The following is a 17,141-nucleotide window of genomic DNA, read 5'->3' on the forward strand; positions in this document are numbered from 1 at the left end:
AAAAGAGTAAACATCACAATTGAAAAATAATGATCAATGTTTCAAAGGAAAAGATTCAAAATTCACTAAGTCTGAAATTTCCAGTACGTCTTGGACTTAAAAGACAGCTTAGGGTACATGAGTAGTGCCCTTTGAAAAAAGTCTCTTCTGGAAATTTTTGGTTTAGGTTTAGGTTTTGCTGCTGCTGTTACTATTGCTTTATAAAACAACAACAAAATACTCTCCCATCCAAAAGAAAAAAACAACAACACATCTTATATCGTTAAAAATAAACAAACGCATAAACAAAATAAGCTATACAGCTTTAAAACTTTTAATAGTTTAAAAACTCATCATTTTGAAGAAGTGAAAATATACTTCTGAAGATCAATAATTCAAGTTATGAGGTAGATCCCAAGTGTAGCACAGTTAAATATATCTAACACCTTTTACAAAATTTCCATCCCTTGAATTCCATAAAAACTTTTTTATAGCCTAGTATATAAAACGTACTGTGCAAAATAATTTGACAAAATACAAATATGAACTGTAAAAATTAGGTAACATCTTCTCACAGACATGTTGCTTATCCCTAAAATTTATAAATGAAGCTAAATACAAAAATAACAAAAAGCTACAAAGTAATTTGCTACAAGTTCAACTCTCAAAACTCCAAATGAAAGTAAAAGGCCTTCTTTCTTAAGAAGGAAGACACAAATACTTCCATCTAACACTCATGAATACTAAAAAATATTCATGACCTCTTTTTTCCCACTAGCTTCCAGAGTGGGGGTCATACCACTCTACGCCATCTCTATACCACCAGTGCCAAATATGAGTCCTGACTAAAAATCATGTCTAATGAACCAATAAATAATTAGTATTTTCATCTTTTCAATTTGGAAAGAAAAAAGATGGTACTTCTGAAAAAGAAAGAAATTTGTATCTGAGAATATCATCTTACCCTGCTGGACACTGTGGCTCATTAATGCTCTCACACGTTTCTTCTACCCAACTTTTCTCACCTAAAATATTTTTAAGAAATAAAATGAGTAGAACACACTTTAATAGTAACAATTGAGATGTTTGTGAGACACAGTAAGACAGATTCCCAAAACGAAATGTGTGAACAGATACACAGGTAATATGGGGCATGGTTCTAGGGAAATACAATGAAAAGAAAGTAATCTGTTTCTAAATAAAAATCTGTTTCCCAAGAGTTACTAAATATCAGAAAGAAAAAAAATGAATGTATAATCCACAAGACTAAAATACAATACTATATTTGTGATAACTTAAAGGCATATTTTCCATTTTCAAATTGTTAATATTTTCAGCCAAAATTTACAACCCTCCTTCTAACCCACCCTACAAAATCTTCTGGTTTTAACTCCTTGATGTCTTAGTTCCTTTCATATAGAGCCAGATTCTGTCGTCAAGAAATTTCAAAGAACCCTGCAACAACTAGACAAGACTTCATAATAACCTCAGCTTACATAATACCCTGAAATCTTTTGCAGTAATTTCACACCTGCTCTCTCAATGCATGGCAGACTTTATCCTCGTTTTTCACAAGGGTACCTGGGACATAGGAGTCAGCCAGGGCAATCTTTCTACAAATACCACATTAAATGTGTAGCTAATATCAAACTAGCATGAGGGGGTGATGGCAGGAGAATGAGTAGATAAAACAAGATTGGCCATGTGCAGCTAAGAATCATTAAGCTGGGTGTGGGCACCAGGTTCATTACACACACTCTCTCTACTCATGTATATGCTTGAAATTTTCTTTTATAAAGTGTTTATGCAAAACCCAGCGAAAACCCAGGAAGATGTCAGGCTGCTGTCGAAGCTGTTGAGGGCGTGCAAACCTGACCTCGACACACAGGGCTGTAGTTGATGCAGCAGTCACCCTTATCTCTACAGTCATCGGAACAGGAGCAGAGGCTTCTGGGCAACCTTTTCTCACCACACCGGAATTTGCTGCAAGTCCATATGTGTTCTGGAAATAAATATCGACAAATTTAATTTGATGGTCCAAATTCAAAACATTCAACGTGAACACAGAATTGTGGTCTTCTGAACCCAAGATCTGTAAAAGACAATGAACTAGCTCATTCTGTAGCTTCATTTTGCCACTCACAAAATCTGCCACTGCAGTGGTCAATCAGAACGAACACAGAGAACATGGAGGCAACAATTATTATTTCACTAAATAATAAATCCCAGAATCTCATCATTTTAAAATGTGGACAAATTATTATACAATTCATATGAAGATCTTGGCTTCTTCCACCAGCCATTTCCAGGGTTCTCAAATTTAACCTAAATCTGGCTCACTCCCATTTAAATATCACTCCATGTCAAATGTAGAGAAGTCTACATCAAACTGAGAAAAGTCTCCATATTCTGATGGTTTCATTTTAAAGTTTAAGTGGACGTCTAAGAACGCTTACTTTAATAATCCCATAATGAAAATATTCATATATTTCAAGCAGCTTTTTTTAACTTAGTTTAAATGCAAATTAGACTGTCTAGGCTTTCCGCATACATTAAAAACAGGCACAGTTTTGCTATCTAGAAGATGTTTAGTGAGTGGCAGAATAGGTGAAATTTTTTCTTCAAAAAAATATAAAGGCCAAATTTTTTAAAATCTCAAATGAGTTAGGTCACACACCTAAAAGATGCAGAACACTGCTCTGATTTTTTACTACTAATTCTTGTGACTCCATTTTTTTCCCCTGTGCATTTTTACCTGGCTCTATACACGTCTCCTGGTAATCTAGACAGCAGTTTCCAAGGTCAACGCAAGCAACATCACAGCGGCAGTTCCCAAATGTTCTCTCAAAACAGCGACCTTTACAACTTTTAACTGAAAATGTTAAATAATGAGTTAGATGTTTCTAATCATTATATGATTAAAAAGCAAATATCAACTAATATACCTAAGTAGCATACAGATTCAAATACTACTTTAGAAAAGATAGATGGGATAATAAAGTTACCTTGGAAGTTTTTCACAAATACATGTAGAAAGTGAGACAAATACAAGGTTACCTTATATAGATTGTGATTTTATCTCTTGCCATAGAAAAAAAGAGATATTTTTCTCTTATTTATTACAAACCCTACCGGGTTTGATAAAACTTACATACCTATGGGATGGTTAAAAAAAAAAAGTCAGAATAAGGGCTTGTGGTGAATATTTTATGCTCTGCAAAGGTTGGCCATGGAGTTCTCCAAAATTTCAAATTGTGAGCAAGTGATTATGAATATTTCAGAAAGAGAATACCTGACTTACCTTGCTCTCAGTTTTGGTATAAAGTAATGTGTTTATGCAGAACACATTCTGCGGGACTGTCCCTTCCACCATCACCTTACTCACCCATGTCACCTTCAGATCCAGTCTGGTTCCCTCTCAGAAGCCTGTCCAAATTCCCCAGTCTAGGTCCATTTTCCTTTCTTTAAGCTTTTATAAAACCTTGTCCTTCTCCTCAGTCACTTAATTCCATTTGTAAGTGATTATTTGGTTAGTATCCTAAACCTCTTAAGAACAAAGACAACACCTGGATTTTGTTCAGCATACTGTCTCCCTGGTACCCAGCAAGATGCATGACATATAGTTGGTCCTAATATGATTTTGTTTAATGGATAAATGGTAGACAGGGAAGGAAAATATTTTTCATTAAAAAAATTATTTTACATTGTAACTCTTTACTAGATATTAGGTTGGTGCAGAAGTAATTGCAGCTTAAAGGGTTAAAAAAATTGCAAAACACCGCAATTATTTTTACACCAATCTAATATTTGGTGCAAAAACCGCAATTACTTTTGCACCAATCTAATATTTGGAATAAGCTGTGTTTTTATTTGATTACTGAAAAATCAGATGATGAAGAAAAAAAATCCATTCGTAAAATAATGGAAGTCCAACTGAGAAAAGGAATAATCTTAGCTCTTGACTTTAATAGCCTCCTGACCCAACAAGATATTGTCACAGAATTTAACTCTCAGGACACAGAAATTCAGCAATTTTAATTTCTAGGATCAGAAGTACTTATTTTATTGACCTGGGGTGGGGGAAAGCTATTAGCATGATAGTTATTACTTGAAGCTCATTAATATGTACCTAGTCATTTTTAAAAATACTAAGCATACTATGTTGGGTTTAGATTAAAATGGCTATTTGTAACCCTTCAGTATTATTTTTGTCAAACTGAACTCAAAGTAAATTACTTGAGGCCTAACACTAAAGTCTGTAGCTTCTTAATTTTGTTAAACTTCAATACATTTGCCCTGAAGACAAGCATACCTTGTTTTATTGTGCTTTGCTTTATTGTACTTCCCTGATGCTGTGTTTTTCATAAAATGAAGGCAAGACCCTCAACCATAAAAAAGATTATAACTTGCTTATTGCAGTGGTTTGGAAACCAAACTGCAATATCTTCAAGATATGCCTGTAGATTGCTGACTAAACACATAAAATTACTATATTTCACTCATTTCGACAATAAATGATGGCTTAACAATCACTAATTTTTTTTAATGACTAATATTACAATTACAAAACAATTGAGAAGGAAAAGAATTTGTTCAATTTTCACAACTGAATTGCCTAGGAAGACCACCAATGAATGATTTTATACAGGTTAGAAAAAAACTTACTTCAGAGGCAAATAATGACTACTACAATGTACTGTGATTCAGTTTTATTATTTATAGTGATCTTGTCAATGCTGGATAATTTCTACACTCGGTATAATATGCATATATATTATATATATATATATAATATATGTAATATATTATATTTATATATATGTGTGTGTGTGTGTATATATATATATATATATATATATATATCTGTTTAAAAATACCACTATTTCTTTGAAACCACCAATGTCACAATTTTAAAAGCCTTAAGAGCATGTAATGATATGTTTCTGGTTTCGAGGGATGTTAACTGGTCACCTAGTAACATCCAGGACTGCTTCAGCAACTAACTGCTTGGGAAGAAAGGGTGTCCCTAGGAGACTGCCTGGAGGAAATCTGGGTGTGGGCTCCAGGAAAACGGCACCAGAACCTGTTCGCCATGTCAGCTTGTTTGTTTTTGATTTAATTTCTGTTGTTCTGGGATTTTTGTTGTTGTTTTTTGTTTTTTCTGTTTGTTTGGCTGGTGTTTTGGTCATAGCCCCTCTTTGTTGTTTTGGGATGGTTTTACAAGTAAATAAAATATTGTATGGTTACAATAATAAAAGAGCTTCAAGAAGAAGGCTAAAACCAGCATCAAATTTCAATATCTATGGAGTATCCATAGGATTAGGACATAATGCTTATCTCAATCACATTCTAAAGAAGCCTGAATACACACACACACACACACACACACACACACACACACACTACTATTTATTTACCTTCTTTGGCACAGCTTGGTTTCAACCCAAATATACAACCAAGGATTATTGTTAACACACAGACTGACAATACCTGTGGGGAGAAAAAAGAAAATTATACAGTTTTAAGACATTTCTTCAAATGTTTGGTTTCTTCAAATGTTTCTAAACTTGCTGCTCCATTTTCTGATAAGGGTGCTGGTCACATAAACATGTTTACTCTGTGAAAATCCAAACCGCACACTTATATACTTTTCTGTATATATGTTATACTTCAATAAAAAGTCTACCTAAATGTTAGCAAATGAATCTCTGCCGTCCAAGGTTAAAGTTGTCAGAAATTTCCCAGTTGATGTAAATTAATCTAGTCAAAGAATTTGTAGTAATTAAGGGAGGGAGAGAAGAAAATCCATCTAGAGACTTGATTTCCTATTTGTTAATCTATAAAAGGCAATACTAGAATATTAGATTCCTTTTTAAACAATTTAACTACACAAACCTAAGCAATATCTTCATATGCACTGTGGCAGCTTCTGGGAGCTGAATAGGGTTAGGTGTCTACATCGCGGGTCCAAATGTTACCATGAATTGGTTCTGTGATTCAGGGCAAGTCACTCTTTAATTTATTCATTAAAGAGTTGGACTGCATGGATCTCTAAAAATCATTCCAGTTCTAACATTTTGCTAATTTCTCATTCTCTACTCTTATGGCCTTTGACATTTTAAAATAAGTGGATACAAAATACAACTCCTAAGAACAATGGCAGAACTTTTTGTTTGTGAATTAGAATATAAAGCAGGACAATCCATTAACAACCCTCAATATTTTTAGTGGGATGGAGTTGCCTTGAGAGCTCTCTGGAATGTCACTTTGCAGGACATTTCAACCAAGTATTCCTTTAATACCAACTATATGTAAGGACAGAATAAGAGATACCTCAGGGAGCTCGTATTTGTGTGCAAGGGGATAAAAAACAACAGCACAAGAGACTCGTATTGGCAGGCTCTAGGAAGAAGTTGCAGAGTTCTACAGTTGTTTAAAGAAGGATAAATTTTGGGGTGGTTGGGGAGAAGGAGATCAGAAAGAGCATCATAGAGAAAGGCTTTGGGCTGGCTGGGCTCTGAAAGGGCCAATGATGGCGTGACACTGCAGGCAGAGCTGAGGGAAGGGAACAGAGGACCCATCAGAGCAAACATCTAGGAGCAAGACCAGCATAAGGAAAGGCCCAAAGGAAGAAAGGCATATAGAAGGTGGCTGATGAGTAATGAGCAGCTATTTTGGCTGGAACAAAGAAAATGCAAAGGGGAATGGACATGGACAGAGCGTGGAGGAATGGAAAGGTGGAGTAGTATTGCTCAAAAGCCAAGAAAGGTAATAGAGACAGGAGGAATGGGTGAATGGGGCAGGGTGGATGGGGGGTAGTGGCTTTTATGAACACATTCCTGCAAATAAAACATTGAGCATTGAGCATATGCCAGTCTCTAGGCTACGTACTGGCTTCTCAGTAATAAAACAGACATGACCTTTGTCCTCCAGGTGCCTACTCTCAAATGACTGCCATAACGAAAGAAGAGGTGAATGCTAAGTAAACTGAAGCAGCAGGTATAACTTATTACAAAAGGAAATGGGGGAAAAAAAAGGAGAGCAAGAATATAGTGGGTCTAAAACTAAACAGGGTCAAGGCCAGACCTTTTTTATTTCTTTTTTAAGGAAACCAAAAACCTAAGTGTATACATCTCCATTAAAATAGGGAACCAACAGAAGAACAGCTTGAACATTTGATGGTGGTGTAAAATGACACAATCACACAGTAGCATACTTTTAAAGTATCAAAAATATTAAAAATTCTTATTGTCAAAAATATATATAGAAAACAAAACATAGTAAAACTAACCTTTATTTAGTATATTGTAATTTAAACCATGGTGAATTAAAGTTTTAATTTTTATTTTTGCCCTTTCTATGCCTTAGTGAATTGCCATATTAATTTCTAAGTTTAGGTAAGTTTCCAATGTTTTAACCTTTGCATTTTCAATATCACGCAATATCTCCAAGAGTTCTTTCAATATGAATTTTGGTGCCAGTGTCACTTCGTTTGACACATCTTCATTCTTTTCATCACAACCATGCTCCTTATTTATGTCAGAAAATTCTCCCTTACTAAGCTCCTCTGGCTGCGTATCTAAAGTCTATTAAACAGCGGCAGTGTTAACATTCCCACAGTTAGTTATTTCTCCCATAATCTCATTTACATTCAGTTTGAATTTCACTTCCAGCATTATCATTTTTCTTTACTGCACTTTCATCTTTATCAACCGATTCCCTCTTTCAATTATCCATTTTTATAAATGTCATGTAGACTTATCACTGGGAGACAAAGAAGCAACACAATTGCCTGCTTTGCTGTCTGGGTTGAACTGATCAAAAGACACATAATGACCGATCCCTGACAGACTTCGAAAGAAGTAACATTGGTCATGGACCACAATATGCATTTTATATACGTAGTGCTTTGTGGACTGAAAAGTTAGCAGCAAAGACTGAACTTTAATGCAACTACAGTTAACAAATCTTGGCAACTGAAATTTGAACCATATTTTTTGGGGAAAGGTGTTATTTAATTAAACCATGGTAACTGAAAGTGTACGTCAGAAAGTCATGCAAAACTAGGACTGCCTGTACGCTTACAAGCAGGTGTCCAGGAACGTTTATTTCAAAATTGGTTGAATTCATTAAAAACAACAACAAAACCCAGAAACAATCTAAGCTCATTTTGAGAAACTGGTTTAATAAGTCATGTTTAATCTATAAAATGACACATTCTCATGGGGTTAGCCTCAGAGATAGGTGTGCCAGAGGAGTTTGAGAAAATACAAAAAAAAAAACACACCAATAACTGAGGTGTAGCCGTAAAAAGTGGAAAGCAGCTAAAGACAGACCTCCTCAATCTTCTTGGATAAGTAAGAAGCATCTGTTGGAAGTGAGCAAGTCAAGGTGGGCTCTGAAGTAATGGAGGGGACTTAAAACATCCCATCTGAAGGATGGCAGCACATCAGTGGGGACAGGGGAGACTTAGTCAACAAGGGAAGAGTGAAAAGACCCTCAAACTCTGGGAGCCAAGCTTAACCTGAGATCATGGATTGTAATGGACCCAAATGCCCTGAATTCTAGGAGTGGCAGTGGGGGAATGGGATAAAGAGATAACATGGCATGGGGAGACAGGGAAGGCAAGGAAAACAGAGCAGAAAAGGGGGACAAGAAAGTCAAGGTGTGGATGCAATGGCTTAACAGGGTTAGGACCATATGGACATCGGTATGTGAAAGGAGAACTAGGAAAAGAAAGGGGGTCAGGTGTGTGAGAGAGTGCAAATGAGATGGCAAGCTAGCAAGGAGGAAGAATGAAAGCTATGAGCTCGGAAAGGAATTTCAGAGTCTGAGTTGAGTCCTCAGAGGTGGGACAGTATGGAATAGAGATGAAATCAAAAGCAGAAACCTGAAATTGGCAGAGGGATTTGCTGGAAGTAAGAAGACCCAAAAGTTCTACTACTTTTACCAGTAATCAGAGTTAACCTTTCACCTATAAATGAAAATCACAATAAGAGAATTCTATTTATACCATGAAATTTATTGACTTTAAATACATATTCCCTCACTGCTGTAAGAAGTTCAGTACGAAGATAATTACCAATAACTGTACTGTCCTTACTAAATATAAAACAGAACTTGTGAACAGTTCTGTTACAAAGAAGTCTCATCTTGAGAAAAACTATGGAAAGATTTAGTAGTAAGCAAGCATTGATATCATAACACTGGTTTAAAACTCCCACATTGTATGCAGGCCTTTACTTTCTTGTTTAGCTGAAAAGGCACACTGATTTTTTGAATCACCTCTTCTTTGCTAAAAGAAGCTACTTAGATTTCCCTTTTATAAGATAAGGCACAGCATGTAACTGAAACAAAAGTACAACAGAAGCAATCATTTCTCAACTAGTCTCATCCATCAAAGATGAAATTTAGATTAGCTAGCACTCTGTTACACAACACCCAATCAGAAAAGTTCAGTATGAAATTTCTCATCAACAATTCTGAGAGCAGTGAAATCTAATTCTATTTGAATTTTCTTCTCAAAATAGTTTAACTCAACAACACAATAGCACAATTTCTTTACAGTGAAATTATGACTTCAAAACTTTATCTCCATTTCTAATTTATGACAGCTTTCAAAAATGTATCTTTTAGATCTCTGTCTCTCCAACCGGTGATCATCCTCATCAAATTCAATTTAAGAAATATTACTGCCTGTCTGTAGAGCCAGGAAACATTTAATATGATAACTGTCTTAAGTAGGATGTTCTTTATCCTCGCAATTACATCAGCTTTGGAAATTATGGGAATAGTGATATTGCTTGTTAGCTCATTAACATGTCTCAATTAAGAGTCCAAAAAATTATACCAATATCTATCAACTTACGACTAGCATAGACTGAAGACTATGATGACAGAAGGAAGAAAAGGTGCTAAAATAAAAGTAATGTAAGAGTCGTTTGATAAAGTTTTAAGCAATAACTAGCAATTAATTAAACTATACAAACACTCACACACACACACTGACAATAAAAAAACCCAAATATCTAGGGTCTTGGTGGACAAGGCCATTTATTGCCAAACCAATGCTGGTTTAAGAGTAACTAAAGGATCAATCAGAAGGCTAATGACAGCATAACAGAGGGAAACACGATGGTGGGTTCCTGTGGCCTCTATACAGATCCATACATGTGAGGTAGAACTTGTTGCCACCTGCTCAAACCCAGGTGCTAAAGCACTTCTAGGATATTCTATTACACACAAGCTAAGATCACAAGCCATAGAACTTTCCTTCAGAGAGACTCCTATTTCTGTGGATAAGAAGAAGCTCTGCTCTTTTGGATACCAGTACAGCACTTTCCACAAACATAAAAGGGAAAATGTTGGCTTTAAAATGAGAGATATTAATACCAAAGTCCACAAAAACAAAGACTTTTCACAGAAATTTTGATTGACTTTCCAAGAATCCACCATCAACATATTTTTTTTTTTATAATAATGGTTAATAGAATTGCTGGATGTCTGCCATCATTTCAAACACTACTTGCTTCTAATTTATGTCAGAAATAGTGTCATAATCTGGTGCATTTTTTTAAATGGCAAATATTTCTCATATGTTTAAGTGGGAAAATCAGCAGCAGTTTGAGTTTAAAAGACTTTACCAAAATGGATTCTAGTTGTGAATAAAGAGACGTACATTCACGTTTTTAAAAGAGCACATGCTCTTCTTTGGGATCTTTATGTTTTTCTTTATCTCATATCTTAAAAAAAAAAAAAACAGAAGAAAAAGTCAGAAGGAAGTAGAGAAGTTCTGTAAGGCACAAAATAGAAATCCTTAAATTATTATGTTAAATACTGGCTCTTTTAAATGCTCCCATGTGTCACTCAGGGGCTCTTTTTAACCCTTTCCTAAGTAAGAAAGATAATAGCTGATATATATATATATATATATATATATATATATATATATATATATATATATATATATATTTAATTCAGGTATGACACTATGTAATGAAAGACAGAGAAGACAATGCCCCCGATTTAATATAAACCTGTTAGCAGTTGCTGATAATAGAAAGCGCAGTTCAAAACAATTATTTTGATAAGTACATTACACATTTGGTTGAACTAGTCTCTTGGGAAGATAAAATTATGAAATTCTTCTCTAAATTAAAATTAAGAGTCCAGAAAAAATTTTTGGCACCTTTGATATTTAAGGAAATAGTCATTTCATTATTTCCCTAATTTTCAATAATTATCCTGCTAAATATGCATTTGAAGAAAAGTCTCAAAGAAAGCTCATATCAGTAGCCCATGGGAGCTGGTCACAATCATTGAAACATATTTTTTTAGGACGGAAAGGTAAAATGAAGTATCAAATTAAAAGGATGGCTTAAGAAAACAAATAATGCTAGTACTCGCCCATAAACTATAAGAACTTACTAAAATTTTAGCCATTTTTTATTAAAAATATAAGTATGGCCAAATTGTGGCCCTAATCACAAAGGAACCAATAACTCTCATGCCTCTATATCCAAATTAAAATGTGTATTACATTTGGAACTTTGTGATACTGAGAAAGCCACAGCATCTGTAGTCCTTTCATTGAACTGGACTGGATATTCTCTATAGTCCCGAATAAACCTAAGATATCTATACATCTATTTCCCCCTGACAATTGAGCCTACCTTTGGATCACTCCTGACCCCATATCCTGAGCAATATCCTTCATATTAGAAGTTTTTCCTAGGACCCTGTAAGGGCTCCAGAGAACTGATTTATCTAGGACAGAACCAATTATCTAAGAACTGATTTATCCTTTCCCATCCTGTTCATTTATTTTTGTTTTAAAAAGCACTAAGCATTTTCAAAGGAAAGAATATCCAGCGCTTACAACTTCTGCCTGAGTGAGCAAATCACTTCTCCCAGATCCCACCAAGTACTCTCACAGACCATTTCTCTTTGAAGTTAAAGGCCAAAGGATAAACCATCCATTGGGTAGTATAAAGTAATAGTTTCAGTAGAGACTAAGCTTGGATGGCAGACTTCATTCCATGGCTTGTATACCCTCACTGAATCTTGACACACAAGTACCTAATCTACAAGGTCAGTAACAGAAAACACCTCAACACAAAGAAGGATCACTCTTAAAAAGACTGTGGGGGGTGGGGGGTTGGGGGGGGTACCTCCTTAAATACAGCCTCCTGCCTCTAGACTTTCTATTTACATCTAAAATTGGGCAATGCTACAAGTGAAAGCAAAACTGGGGTGAAGGAAACTAGGACAAACCATTTCCAACATACGGCAAAAGGTTAACTTCCATGGTAGAGAATGAATGTATAAAATCAAGTAGAAAAAGATAACCCGTAATTTTTTAAATACCCAAAGTAATAAACTAGCTATTTAAACATCTAGCAAAAATATGACATTTACCTTCATTAGAAATGAAAGAATTATAAATCAAAGAGTCCCCTTTTTACCCCCAAAAATTGACAAAGGTGAAAAAGATTGCTAATTCATGTGTTAGCAAGAATGGAAAGTGAAACAGGCATTCTCACACTGTCTTCATGGATGTATAAGTTCCTTTCTAAAAGATGATTTAGATGAATCTATCTAAATTCAAAATGTGCATAACCTCTACTCTGCAATCCCAATTCTATTAATTTATCTGATAGATATTTTCACAGAAGCACATAAGGATATGCAGAAATATTTATTTATTGTAGCATTTTTTGTAATAGTAACAATGTGCAAATAACCTAAATTTCTGTTAATAAACAATTGAGTAAATACAATACACTATGGTAAATCCAAACAATATAAAATACTATCCGATTATTTTTAAATTATGTAGATCCATCATCGAAATATCTGGTCTTAAAGCCTTCAGCCCCCATGTAAGCAGTCTACTCTGAGGCTGTCGTGCTGCAAGCCCACGCATAAAGACGACATGAGGATGTCATGAAAGTGCATGAAGTGGGAGAGAGATACTTTGCCAGCTCCTAGATGCTCCATCCCCTGCTGTTGCAACTCGAGCTACCATCTGACTGCAACTGCAAGACAGACTCTGAACCACACCTGCCCAGCCAAGCCTTTCCACAATTCCTGAACCATCATAAAACTGAAAGGTTTTTGAGTCTACAGAGCTGATGACTGGATGCTGAACAGAGAAGAATTTATCAAATGACTAGTAGTACTAACCAACACAGCTCCTTGACCACGTAAGAGAACACACTTGCTTTTCTCCTTCTCACAGATCGTGTGCCTCAACTGTGCCCAAGGTGAAGTGATCAATGCAAAGAATCTAAGAGTTGACTCTGCTGAAAGTGCACAACTGGCCAGCTTCACTCAGAGGTCACGACCTGGTTCTTCATCACTTCATTGGAGGAAGGGAAATGCTTCTGGGTTGCCACATCATTGCCACATCAACCCCTTTAACTTGCAGCTTTTCTAACAACTTTGTAACGTGTTTCTTATATTAAATCCTCCTGATTAAATTACCAAGTGTGGTCTTTGTTTTTCTGATTGGACCTTGGCCAGCACAGCAAATAATCAGACATCACACACACACACACAGCCCAAGGTATAATCTAAGCTAAATTTAACACAGGCAAAAAACTTTCCATGTTGAGGGTTCACTTGTTTTTAATTCTCAATCTCATAGATGCAAAAAATATTTAAATTCTATCTTGTTACAGATGGATTTCAAGGGGGAAAAAACACAACAAAACAGCATGGTCAAATCATCCTGAAAACAGTTTGTTTCTTTTGAAGCTATAATTAAGAAAGATATGACTCATTAAATAAAAGTAGTATTAAATTATTTTAGAAAAAAAATGTTTTAAATTTAGTTAAGCTCATCAGATGGGAAAGGGAAGAAAAGTAGTTTATTTATGGTACAAGAGAGTTCTTCCTACCTTCAGGCAGAGTATAAAACAGATAAACTAAAAGGTAAAGCACCCCCGGTTTTACCCAAAAGACATTGTTTTTCTTGCCTAGGCAGGTATCTTGCCTACGCAGAGAGTAGGTCAGAGATGAAACACAAAAGGTGGAAAAAGAATATCGTGCTCAGTTGTGTTTCTGTGATTTATTTCTTTTCTTTTCTGAAACAATTTTTGGAACATAATGGCTAGAACACCTTGTACCTCATATTTCTTCTTGAAACATGGGCACAGTGGAAATAGACAACTATCTAGAGGGTTTTTGGTAATTCTTCCTGAGGATAGGAAATGGGATAACAGGGAGATAACAAGCAACCATTTACTTTCTGTAAACACCCAGATTAAGTCTTCGGTAAAGACGCAAATGACAATTACAGTGGCAATTAAAAGACAGAACCTAAAATCTGGTAATGGATACATGGGTTTATAATTCTGGAGGGAACAGAATTTCAGAAATGTGTCACCTTTCAAAGTGTATAGTTAGGCTTACGTCAACTTAATTACAATCATTCATTTGGATAAGAAATCTTAAAATTATATTTGTAAGAACATTCACAACGTAACCCTTTCAAGCAATTTCTTCTGTTCTAATAAAGATTTCTTGAACAAAGAACATTTATTCTATGAACATTTTCATTATTACTTGCTGGAAGAACTATAAATTTAAAAAAAACTTTAGACATCACAACCTGTAAGCACTGGGCAATAGACATTTAAAGGAGGATACAAAGTTCCAGTCTGTGCAGCCCAATATGGTAGTATGTATGGCACATCACTGTTAAGCATTTGAAAAGTGGCTACTGTGAGTAGGAACTGAATTCCTTTTTCATTTCAACTTTAATTAGTGTAAATTTTAATTTAATTAGCAACACGTGGACCTTAAAATCTAGTAGGAAAAAGTAGTTATGAAATGGGCAAGTAAAAAAATGACTGTGATCTTTCTACACCTAATATGCGCCCTTTAATTTGGTCTTGCCACTAGAGCTAACATGACCTTTCTGAAATGTACATCAGATTTTGTAACTAATTACAAAAATTGAAATGAAAACAAACAGAAAAAGACTTCAGTGATTTCCAATTGCCCTTAAAACAAAAACCCAAATCCCTAAATGGTCTGCAAGGTCCTGCCTGGACCTGGCCCCTGATCACCTTTCCAGCTTTGTCTTGGTACACCAGCCACCCAGGCCGTCTGCCTTTCTGGGATGGACCATGCTCCCTGCTATCCAAGGGCCTAGGCACATGCTGCTGCCTCCCGTCAGAATCCTCTTCTGCTCACCTGTCAGTTCCTCAGGGACGCCTTCTCAGACCTCTATGACTAAGCCCTGTGTACAGCTTCTAGGCAGCAAGACTGTCTCACAGCTGTAATGTGAGACAATCTTGTGGGAATCTTGATAAGTTTCTGGTCCTGGGAATATATTCAATAATATCATAATAACTTGGGATGGTGACAGACGGCTACTACACTTATTGTAGCGATCACATCATAAGGTAAATGTTAAACCACTATGCTATACACCTGAAACTAATATTGTACATTAATTCTAAAATAAACAAACAAACAAACAAACAAACAAATTATCTGCTCCAGTGGGGATGGACCACCATAACGGAGTACGCCTTTCCCCTCCCCTTATCACCGTTTAGCCCTCAGCCTCTTGCAAAGGACTGCTCACACAGTAGGAACAATAAATATTTGTTTAATAAGTTACTAACCATAACAATAACAATAAACCCTAAGCTAGCATCCACTACTTCTCAGGCACTTTTATAATTAGTTTGCATATACACAGAGGACACAGAGAAGTTAGTGGCAGAGACAGATTCACATTCCAACACTCTGGCTCCAGAGTCTGACCCTTAACCACTAAACTCTATAGCCTCTCTATGCCTAACTGACAATTGAGTGGTTCAGGGAAAAGGGAGAGCTGGTCGAAGAGCAGCTAAAAAATGTTTCATGTGGGAGGAAAAATTGACATGGATCCCAGAGTGTTGGGTGAGAAAAAGTTTAGTGAAAAGATCACTCCTGGGATAAAGAACAGAAATAATCGACATAAAGTATATTTGAGGAACAATACAAGTCTGAGATGATGGTAATGGAAGGTGTATTTCAGCAAAGCTGGAACATTAGGGAAAAATATGCATCTTGAGCCCCCACTTCTCAAAATCAACTAAGTGCCATAAGAGCAGAAGTTGACCGAAAAATATCTGAGCCCTGTGAACTCCTAATTCCAAGTTATACATATGATACCATGTCCCACATACGGTAAAAGACACACAGTCCCAACTAAGGTCTGGGTACCATACCGGACTCACTCATCAGCGAACAGGTTTGCTCCCTCCTACCTCACACAATTGTATCAATTAAAAGAAGAGTAAGTGCATAACAAAGGGTCTAGCGAAGAGTAATCCCAATCAAGGCATGTATGAATTCAACAAATACTTACATATCACTTCTGTGTGCAAGGGTCTGCTCCAAGTGCTTGACAAATATTGACTAATAAGTGACTACACATGTATGCATAAACCTTCAGGAGTGCTATGAATGGATGAAACTGTTCACGGTAAGCCCTCGAGTGATAACTCTTACTCAAGTGATGAGAAATAAGGCTAAAAAGAAGAATGAGTTTATGAGTACACATTTCCCCATATATGTAAGTTGTGGTAGTCTCTGGGAAATTCTGAGCGGAATCTTAATGAAGGGAAGTCATTATTTTAGGAAAACTAATAAACCATAAAAAAGAGACATGAGCAATGGAGATAGAGTTAAGAAATAAATAAAAAAGAAAATATGTACTAGAAAAATAAATTGGGGACTGATTACATCTGACGTACAACTAGAGGTGGTTTCAAATATCATCTAATGAACTAAGATTATAAAAGTCTCAAACCCTACTCATGAAAGACACACTGAAAAGCTTTCTAGCAGTGGTAAATCTCATAATGAAACATAAATGAAAAAAGGCAATGAAACATATGTAGTTTTGTTAAAAAAAAAAAAAAGTAGTTCATACACATAGAAAAGTCCTGGGAGTAGGAACAAAATAGTGATAGCATATAATAAGAAAACAGCAATTTTTAATATCTTTATACTTTTTTGTATTTTCTGAGCTTTCTTCAATATGTAGTATTTTTATAAGAGAAAAATATTGTCAGCTCTCCATGTCTAAGATTTTAGACCTAGAAAGAACCCACCTAGTCCAAACCCCTCTTATTATGGTTAAGGAAATAGAAAGTCAG

At 35.7% G+C, this 17,141-nt stretch overlaps 1 protein-coding gene across 1 annotated transcript in view; it reads right to left on the reverse strand.

Moving 5' to 3' along the window:
• ENPP1 (ectonucleotide pyrophosphatase/phosphodiesterase 1) overlaps positions 1-17,141 on the reverse strand; it is a 60,185-nt gene that overhangs the window by 26,877 nt on the left and 16,167 nt on the right. The window contains exons 2-5 of the mRNA XM_019729374.3: positions 5,397-5,469; positions 2,735-2,851; positions 1,856-1,981; positions 944-1,004 (exon numbers count right to left, since the gene is read on the reverse strand). Of these exons, the coding sequence (XP_019584933.3) occupies positions 944-1,004; positions 1,856-1,981; positions 2,735-2,851; positions 5,397-5,469 (377 nt within the window). The remainder of the gene's footprint in view (positions 1-943; positions 1,005-1,855; positions 1,982-2,734; positions 2,852-5,396; positions 5,470-17,141) is intronic.

The sequence above is a fragment of the Rhinolophus sinicus genome, chromosome 2, assembly GCF_057876585.1.
Source record: "Rhinolophus sinicus isolate RSI-liver-muscle chromosome 2, RSI-T2T, whole genome shotgun sequence".
In the NCBI taxonomy this organism is placed as follows: Eukaryota; Metazoa; Chordata; class Mammalia; order Chiroptera; family Rhinolophidae; genus Rhinolophus; species Rhinolophus sinicus.